Source organism: Penaeus chinensis, chromosome 23 (genome assembly GCF_019202785.1).
Source record: "Penaeus chinensis breed Huanghai No. 1 chromosome 23, ASM1920278v2, whole genome shotgun sequence".
Lineage (NCBI taxonomy): Eukaryota > Metazoa > Arthropoda > Malacostraca > Decapoda > Penaeidae > Penaeus > Penaeus chinensis.
Window position 1 is genome coordinate 1,932,209 of NC_061841.1, and position 10,744 is coordinate 1,942,952.

A 10,744-nucleotide genomic window follows, 5' to 3' on the forward strand; every position below is an offset into this window, starting at 1 on the left:
CAGGAAAATATATACCTTCAAAATAGTAGCCCACAACAGGACTTTATTCATAGAGAAAGAAACAAAGGGGCTGCAAAATGTTTCTTGTTATCCATATTGTACTTAATGTAACTAATGGTAATGCAAACTGTAAATGCTGGAGGAAAAATAGCTTGGAAAGATATACACTGATATAAAAAAAGGACATATTTATACTAGCTTTCAACTAATGTAAGTGCCTTAAACATACAAGCCTGAGGCATTTTAAAATGGGAAACTTGAAAGATTTTGTGTTTTCACTATACAGATAAGCAAATGTCTGTAAGAAGGAACTGTTATTTATGAACCAGTAACACTAAGAGATTATATGACTCATTGTAATTTTATTGTAATAAGAAATTATTACATTTCTTAATGTAGGAAAGGTTTAAGTGAAAATGAATAGCTTCACAATACCAGAGATGAATTTAACCATTTTCGAATATATCTTTGTCAGAAATGCATGTGTTTCTGACAATATTTCTGACGAAGATATATTCGAAACTGATTAAATACATTTCTTGTATTGTCAAGATATTCATTCTCATCCATACCTTTTCTACATTTGTGAACAAAAATGTGGTTCATCAAGATCACTTAATTGTGTTACATGTTGTAGTGAACTTTCTGAGGTTGATCATTTATTGTGTAGTTTTCTGTAAACATTTTTTTTTCTCTCTCTCTCTCTCTCTCTCTCTCTCTCTCTCTCTCTCTCTCTCTCTCTCTCTCTCTCTCTCTCTCTCTCTCTCTCTCTCCTCTTCTCTCTCTCTCTCTCCTCTTTCTCTCTCTCTCTCTCCTCTTTCTCTCTCTCTCTCTCCTCTTTCTCTCTCTCTCTCTCCTCTTTCTCTCTCTCTCTCTCTCTCTCTCTCTCCTCTTCTCTCTCTCTCTCTCCTCTTTCTCTCTCTCTCTCTCTCTTTCTCTCTCTCTCTCTCCTCTTTCTCTCTCTCTCTCTCCTCTTTCTCTCTCTCTCTCCTCTTTCTCTCTCTCTCTCTCCTCTTCTCTCTCTTCTCTCTCTCTCTCTCTCTCTCTCTCTCTCTCTCTCTCTCTCTCTCTCTCTCTCTCTCTCTCTCTCTCTCTCTCTCTCTCTCTCTCTCTCCCTCCCCCTCTCCCTCTCTCTCCCTCTCTCTCCCTCTCTCTCCCTCTCCACCCTTCTCCCCCCTCTCCCTCTTTCTCCCCCCCTCTCCCTCTTTCTCCCCCCCCTCTCCCTCTTTCTCCCCCCCTCTCCCCCCCTCTCCCTCTCCCTCCCCCCCCTCTCCCTCTCCCCCTCCCCCCCCCCTCTCCCTCTCCCTCTCCCCCTCCCCCCCCCCTCTCCCTCTCCCTTTATCTCCTCCCCTCTCTCTCTCTCTCTCTCTCTCTCTCTCTCTCTCTCTCTCTCTCTCTCTCTCTCTCTCTCTCTCTCTCTCTCTCTCTCGTCATGATTGAACGAGAATGGTTTAAAGATTTCATATAATTTATTTTCAACCTCAAGGTTTTTTTTACTACTCCCTGGTATTGTCTACCTATGTATATTGTAAAAAGAATCATAAGCATCATTAAATGTAAAGGTGTTTCTGATTGTTGTGATTGTGTTTCAGAAATTAATTTGTAATGTATTCAAATTGAATACAGATTAATGAAAATCATTTCAAAGTTGCAACTTACAGTATTTTTTTCTTCATATAATTGTTACTTAAAGTTATTCATTAGCTCTTCATACATTAGCAGAAAGAGACTAATTTGGTCTACAGGTAGAAATAGCCTTGTCTTGCATTCTGTGACAATTTATAATGATTAATGAAACTTATTCTACAACTTAAACATCAGGAAAGCTATTCACTATTCCATGGTTTATATATATTTTTTTTTTGTCTATGATGAGTAAATCAGCTTAATAAGGCTTTTTATACTTAATTGTGAAATCGTAAATAACACTTTCACTTTAGAAAAATAAAAAGGAAAAAAAAATAGAATAAAGACAATAATTATGGTCATAAATTTGGATACTGGTATGGAACTTTGATTTCATTGCTTTTAATTTAGTTGCTTTTAACCCTAAAGTACAGGAAATGTGATTCTTGGATAGGAGCACACATTGCACAAACCAGCAAAAGTCATTCTGAAGATTTAACGTTTAAATTAATCTCATTACGAGTATCCAGATTAAACCAAATTAAAATGAATTAATTGCGTATTAAAGTAGACCAAACAATTATTCATCCTGTTCTATGTGCACACAAAACTCTGACTTTACTGGATGGAAAGAAGTCATACAAAATGAACATACAGATACATTTATTATATATATCTAAGTGCAAATGTATGCTTGGTAGATTAGTCCTTCCCATTGTGGTTGTGAGATAATTCATTTTGAAATTACTTCCTTAGTTATGTACTGGTAAAATTATTTGTGCGTGATGATGTGATGACGTAAATCTTGTGACTGTTTTTATCAGTGTTTGAGGAGCATATATATATATATATATATATATATATATATATATATATATATATATATATATATATATATATATATATATATATGTATTCCTGAGGGTTATTCTAAGATTTCAGTCAGTGTACTAATTACTGCCTGGTCTATTTTTAGGGGTATATTAGACTGGATAACTCAAATGCTTATTATTATGTATTCCTCTAGTGTTTGGTAAAGATGTTACACAATTCTTTTTCTTTTTCTTTTTCATCTTCTTCTTCTTCTTCTTCTTCTTCTTCTTCTTCTTCTGCTTCTTCATTTACCAGATTTTTCAAATTAAATACAGAACCTTGGTTATTATATTTTCTATGCTTATGTTGAAGATAAGGTGTATAATTGTTAAATTCTGTGAAAAAGAAAAAGATGAAGTAAAAAATGGGTATTTTATAGTTAGGCTGCAAGGCCTTTTTCTAAATATGCATTCCTGATGACCCAAAAGTTCTTTATATCCAGTTTATTGGGTACTGGCTTTGTAAATATTGAAGTAGAAGTACTTTGTTGATAATTTATTGAAGAACTTATTCAAATTTTGGTCATGAGATAGTTGTCAGATGTGAAATGTAATCTTTTTCTAACTGAATATAAGATGAACTTCCTGACTACTGGTGCTATTGCACAAAAAAGCATGCATGTACTTTGGAAGTCAGGTAAGAACAGCAGGGGTGATTATGAATGGTTCTGCTGATGCCTTTCTTCAGAGCAGAAATATGAGGTGTTACATCTTCCTAAGACATTTAAAATGTGTCTGTATTATATATGTATCTATATTGTATTGAAGATGTTATGTAACAGAGGGATGAATGGATTAGCATATATCATAAAATTATGTTGTGGATAACCCATGACTTCCTCTGGAGAACCACTCTTCTTTGACAAGAACACTTACAAACCTTTCAAGAACCAAAGGCAAACATGATGTTGAAATACACTGCATAAAAATTTGATGTACCAAATTAACCAAAAAGGTCCCCAAAATGCTGCAAAAGTATGATAAAATCTCTAGTGTGTATACTAGTGTGTATATTAGTGCAAGATATTAGAAAAATGCATCATGATTAAGTAGCATGTAGAGTGTAAAGTATTCATCCCTTTGGTGAATGTAATGGGACACTTGGTACTTTTAAAATGAAAACACCTCAGGTTAATATTTTGCAGCTTATAGGATGCATTATTCACTATATAGCATTTTCTTGTCCATGAGAGTAGAAATCAAGTGCATCTGTAGATAATGTACTAGGAAATGTAGTTGAATAGCACCTTCTTTTATCTATATGAAGTTAAAATGTCCAAATGGAATTAGTATTTGGTCTAGGAGTTAGTAAAACCAGCCGATAAAGGTAAGCTGATGGAGAGTTTCATAGCTTCCCTTTATTTCTGTTAACTCTAAATCATAATATTCTCAAGAGCAGCATAAGCATACCCACTATTCTCAAAATTCTTAGGAAAAGCACAGGCATACTTACTATTTTCTTTGATATTCACACCTGCATGCATTAGCCAATCATTACTATGGGTTAAGCATGCAATTTATTTTATATATGTACAAACACTATTTATGCTGGTTTAGAGGCACATTTGTGATGGTTTTCATAATTATAGTACAACAAATTGTACATGCAAATGATTATCATTCAAATAAACATGAACGTAAAATTTCCAGTAGATTAAGATTTAATGGTCAATTTGTATTGGGAGAAATTGGAATATAATCGAAAAAATCCTGTAATAAAATTTTCTGTTTTTTATGCAGTCTAAAGTGCATAAAAAAAAGTTTTTTTTTTTGCATGTAGAAAAAGTGAAAATTTGGAATTTCTAAGAATTAAATATTTGAAATTTCTGAATTGAAAAAATATATGTACATGTGGTGTATGTATTTGATTAATAGTGAAAGCCTATAACCATCTTTTTTTTATGGATGTGATTCTTACTATCAGTTATACGTATGAGGATTTATTGTAACAATGGTTATAGGTAATCTTTGTTGAAGATGGTTTTACAATTCACTATTGTAATTTTGTTTGTGAAGTCTGTGATGTATGATGTACTTTTCATGTACAGTGATAAAAAAGTGAGAATTTAATCATGTTCTTTATTAGATATTTTTCCTTCAGTATCATACAACAAAAAACTATGACACAGAAACACAGATGATCAGTATTACATAGATATTATATAGAAAAATACATCTAACGACTGACAGACAGAGGCTGTGATAGAAACAGGGACTGCGAGAGAGAGAGAGAGAGACAGACAGACAGACAGACAGACAGACAGACAGACAGACAGACAGACAGACAGACAGACAGACAGACAGACAGACAGACAGACAGACAGACAGACAGACAGATACTAGATAGACAGAAACATACATCTAAAGAGTAACATACAAAGACTGAGACTGAGATAGGGACAGAGTCAGAGACTGCGAGCGAACGAGAGAGAGAGAGAGAGAGAGAGAGAGAGAGAGAGAGAGAGAGAGAGAGAGAGAGAGAGAGAGAGAGAGAGAGAGAGAGAGAGAGAGAGAGAAGAGAGAGAGAGAGATAGAAAGAGAGAGAGAGAGAGAGAGAGAGAGAGAGAGAGAGAGAGAGAGAGAGAGAGAGAGAGAGAGAGAGAGAGAGAGAGAGAGAGAGAGAGAGAGAGAGAGAGAGAGAGAGAGAGAGAGAGAGAGAGAGAGAGAGAGAGAGAGAGAGAGAGAGAGAGAGAGAGAGAGAGAGAGAGAGAGAGAGAGAGAGAGAGAGAGAGAGAGAGAGAGAAAACAGCGTCAGCGATGGCTCTGAGGCCGACTTCGACAACTACGCATTCCCAAACAAGGTCCAAACAGACCAAATTAGTATGATTTGTTCACTACTGTCTTCCGCGCAGCTCAGGCATGAGGGTGGGATTAGTGGGCGAGATAACGGTCTGTCAGGATTTTATACACTTCACTGTTTCAATAGCGAGCGAGAAAAAGTGACTAATGTGTTCACTATTGTAAGAATATCGTCACTCATTTGACTTCAAGGACAATCTAAAGATAGTTACTCGAGTTATTTTTGATTTGTCGAGAATGATGCCGTGGGCAGACCTGAACCTCTTGCCTGCAATAGGTCCATATACTTACATCGACTTTAACCCGTAATGCTCGTGAGAACCTGCCCGGGTTACTTTGGGGGTCGACATGGCCCGACCTTACTTATTGTCGCCAAGGTCTCGTATTCTGCACTGGGCGACGACCAACCGTTGTCGACACATTTTGTAGGATCTTGGGGGGACGATCATTCATGGCAAGCATCGTTTATTTAGGAAGGACGTCCCTTTCCAGTTCGATTTCTTCGTGACGGAGTTTCTGCCGAGCTCCTCAAGTGAGATTTTGACTTCGGCGTTGATCATCTCCATCGTAATACACGACTTTGCGGAAATCATTACCCAAGAAGTTTTACCGAATTTGGCTATTAGTTCGTATGTTTATTTTTCACTTTTTGTAAACATGGTTTGATGGTTTGATGTGTTTTACTTTCTCCCTCGTCTAAGTAGACGATTACGTTTCTCCACAGTAAGTGTACCGACACCTTTGTGGATGAATTGCCAACCTATTTTGCGTTCTTCACTGGTTAATGGATTCCCTCTGGCCCATTCCGATATTGTAGGATAGATCTGATCTGTAAATATTATACTGTTGGCAACGACAGCCCCCCCCCCCCCTCCTCTCTCAGATAACCCCTAGTTAAAGCTGAGGCCAGCGATTTATAGTTCCTGCAGCGGGAAATCTCGTCGGAATACGTTCTGTCTCGTCGGCAAGAGTCTGTGAAAGCCTGTAATCGCTTCCAAGTCGTGACCTGCAAGTGATATGAGGTAAAAGCCCGCAGGTATCTCGTCTAGGACTAGGGTAGGGATGATTACCTTTCCATGAATAGACTTGAAGCATGTCGAGGTGTCGTCGACGTAGCATACGAGCGAGACGGCTTGACAAGACAAAGCCTAAGGCCAGTCTGCAGAGTATAGCATATTTTTGTTCCAAAGCTCCAGCACACCGGCAGTTTAGCCTCAATAAGGCAAGTTCCGATTACAGCAGGGACACAACACGGCATTAAATGCTGCATTGCTCATATTATATAGCCATTATATGACCTATATGGGAGAATCGCATTGCATACTAATATAGCAATTACATCACCTACCAAACATATTGACACAGAATCACTTATCCTTATTTGTTGTTAAAGGTCGACTATCACATCACAAATTTACAATGCCATGGCAACATGTTAATTCACACAGGTCGTATCAAACTCTCCAGGACTTGTATAGTGTCTGTATTCGAATGACACAGACGAATTGAACGAAAAAGTCAAAGAATGCTCCTTCGCATTAGTGAAATGACGGTCCAAAGCAACTTCGCCGGTGCACACAAGAATGCCCACTGAGCGTTTTGTCTTTGCACACCGGAGATCTCGTCGAAAAGTGCCATACTTTGCAGACCGGGCACAAGGTAGTCCGTGACTTCAGCGTCAAGACCTTAATGACCGGCTGCAAAGTCTAATCAGGCTACTCTCAAATGGTACAAGGAGTGGGGACCGTTTTTCGAAATTATGTGGAGACGCCAACTACTTCTCCAAGGTACTCCACGAAAAAAGATGACTTCGCTGCAAGGTCTGTTGAGACCAGAAGAAAAGGGAAAAAAAAACAATTATTGTCCGACTGTTGTGTTCATGGGCTTCCTGTCTGTCCTGCAGGGTACTTTGTGAAACAACTCGGATGTTGGAGTCCACTACTATTTTTGAGTCAAGCCATGCCCTCCATCAAACAGTATGAGCCACTCATACCCAGCCTGCTGTGGGCTGACCACTAGTGACCGGTCAGAGTAAACCATCGCCACTCGCCCCTATCATCTGACCTGATTCCTGGCACATCTAGACACTCGACCCAGCTTGGACGAAGCCTCCTCTACCCCCAGGGAGCCTTTCCTAGCCTCCCTCTTCGGGCTAACTCCTCTCCGAGTGGCTAGCTACCCGACAGGACCTTCGCTCAAGCATCGGATCTCTATAACCTCAATACTACCACTTCTTCAGTACACAAAAGCCGTAACCCGTGTATTCACAACCGGTTATGACTTTTTACCCTAAATCTGCAATAATATATAGGTTCTGGCAGATTGTTATCATTGTCATTATGACGACGATACAAACCAGTGGTAGAAGCAGTAGTGGTAGTATTAATAGCAGAAGTAGTAGTAATAGCAGAAACAGCAAAAGGTTGTGTGATGCAATAATAAACTCACAATACAGAAATCCAAGGGACCAGATTCAGCCCTTGCCAAGATAAAGTGAATATATAGATGTAACAACATACTTAAAAAAAAAAGAAAAAAAGACGATGACGTTTCTCCATCAGACAGTGGAATTCGTCATGTCTGCGAATGATAAACTATCTGCTTGCTCTTTCTCTCTTCCTTTGCTGCTTACCATACGATTCGTTACACCCTCTCGCGTTCTCTGTTCTAATTCAGTATGTGTATATTTATATATATATATATATGTATGTATGTAGAGAGAGATGTAAATACTATTTCGGAGGAGGAGGATAAGGATAGTAATAATGATAATAGCAAAGATAATAATGATAATAATAAAGATAATGACAATGATGATAATGATAATATAGATAATGATGATAATGATAATATAGATAATGATGATAATGACAGTAATTATGATAATAAGGATAATATTAATGACAATTTCAGTCCTTTATTTTGTCTATAAATATATGAAAATATTAACATTAAATTTGCACATGCTAATGTTCATTTGCAGTATGTGTGTGTGTGTGTGTGTGTGTGTGTGTGTGTGTGTGTGTGTGTGTGTGTGTGTGATTGGGTGTGGGTACATGTGTGTATGTGTGTCTGTGATTGGGTGTGTGTGCGTGTGTGTATGTGTGTGTGTGTGTGTGTGTGTGTGTGTGTGTGTGTGTGTGTGATTGGGTGTGGGTGCGTGTGTGTATGTGTGTATGTGTGTATGTGTGTGTGTGTGTGTGTGTGTGTGTGTGTGTGTGTGTGTGTGTGTGTGTGTGTGTGTGTTTGTGTGTGTGATATTGCATCTGCTAATGATAACGATAATAGTAATAATGATAATGATAATGATAATAACGATAATAATAATAATGATAAAAGTAATGATAAAGATAGTGATGGAAATAATAATAATGGTAATGATAGTAGTAGTAATACTAATGATAGTTGTGATAAGAATGGTAATGATAACAGCACTACTAATAATAATTATTATGATAATAGCAATAATAATAATGATAACGATGGTAGTAATAATAATGATAATAATAATAATTATTATTATTATTATCATTGTTATTATTATTATTATCATCATTATTATTATTGTTGTTGCTGTTATCATTATTATAATTATTATTGTTATTATTACTTGTCATTATTTTTATTATTATCATTATCACTATTATTATTGTCATTATCATTATTATTACTACTGTTATAAAGATTATTATTATTATTATTATTATTATTATTATTATTATTATTATTATTATTATCATTATTATCATCATAATTATTATTACTATTATTATCATTATTATTATAATAATTGTTGCTATTATTATTATCATCATAATCAATATCAGTATCATAATCAAGATTGTTATCATTATTATTATTATTATTATTATTATTATTATTATTATTATTATTATTATTATTATTGTCGTTACTGTTACTATTGTTATTGTTATAATTACTATTATTATTATTATTATTATTATTATTATTATTATTATTATTATTTTTACTATTATCATCATCATCATTAATATTAGCATTGTTATCATTATTACCGTTATTATCATATTGAACATTGTAATAATGATAATGATAATAATAGTGATGGTGATAATAATAATGATAATAATATTAGTAATGATAATAATAATAATAAAAATGATAATAATGATGATAATAATAATAACGTTAATTATAATGATAATGATGATGATTATAATGGTAATGATAATAATAATAATAGTAATAATAGCAATAACAATAATGATAATAATAATAATAATAATAATAATAATAATAATGATAATAATAATAGTAGTAGTAGTAGTAATAATAATGATAATAATGATAATAATAATTATTATTATTATTATAACAATGATAATGAAAATAATAATAATAGTATTGATAATCATGATAATAGTAATATTAATAATGATGACAATAATAGAAATGATAGTAATGATAATGATAATAATGTTAATGATAATAATAATAATAGAAATGATAGTAATAATTTTCGTAATGCTATTATTAATAATAACGATAATAGTAATTATCATTATTATTATAATAATCATGTTAATAATAATTATAACTATAATAATGCTAATTATAATAATAACAGCAATAATGATAATGATAATAATAGTAATATCAATAATAATGAAAGTAATGATTATGATAACGATAGTAATAATAACGATAACAACTGTAAGTTTAATAATGATAATGATGATAATGATAATGATGATGATAATAATAATCATGATAATAACAGTGATAATGATAATTTATTGGTTGTAATAGAGTAGTAATGATAATAATGATAATAACAATAATAATAATAATGATAATAATGATAATAATATTTATAATAAGAACAACAACAACTATACACTCCACCAGTGTATGTAAGACAAAGATATTTGGAATGAAGTTCAGGGAGAGAGCAAAAAATTCTACATAAATAATAATAATAATAATAATAATAATAATAATAATAATAATAATAATAATAATAATAATAATAATAATAATAATAATAATAATAACAATAACAATAATAATAATAAGGCAGCACAACACGCAAGGCGATCTTCACGTGTGTCACATGACGTCAGATCAGCTGTTGAAGTAAACAAACAAGAGGGTGTCGCGAGAGGTCGTCGGAGAGAGGGTGATGATGGCGTCATTGAGTCACCTCTAATGTCCTGTTTTTGCTCCCCGTGTCCCAGAAGAGAGAGAGAATGCATGATGCTTACGAGGCCATTCCTATTTTGGAGAAGCTGCCGTTGCAGATTGAAGCTGTTACTGCTTACGGTGAGCGGGAGAGGAGCGCTGGATGTTGCACTTGTCATTTCCTGATTGGGGGAAAAATGGCATTTTGTTGCTTTGTTTTTCTGCTCGCGTTGTGGGTTTTGGGGTGACGGAGCTGTTGGGGTTTTGCGTTCGTTTGATTCTGT

At 34.6% G+C, this 10,744-nt stretch overlaps 1 protein-coding gene across 1 annotated transcript in view; it reads left to right on the forward strand.

Moving 5' to 3' along the window:
• The first annotated feature begins 10,412 nt into the window (after positions 1-10,412).
• LOC125037491 (vam6/Vps39-like protein) overlaps positions 10,413-10,744 on the forward strand; it is a 13,959-nt gene continuing 13,627 nt past the window's right edge. The window contains exon 1 of the mRNA XM_047630647.1: positions 10,413-10,601. Coding sequence (XP_047486603.1) covers positions 10,529-10,601 — 73 coding nt within the window. The 5' untranslated portion in view covers positions 10,413-10,528. The remainder of the gene's footprint in view (positions 10,602-10,744) is intronic.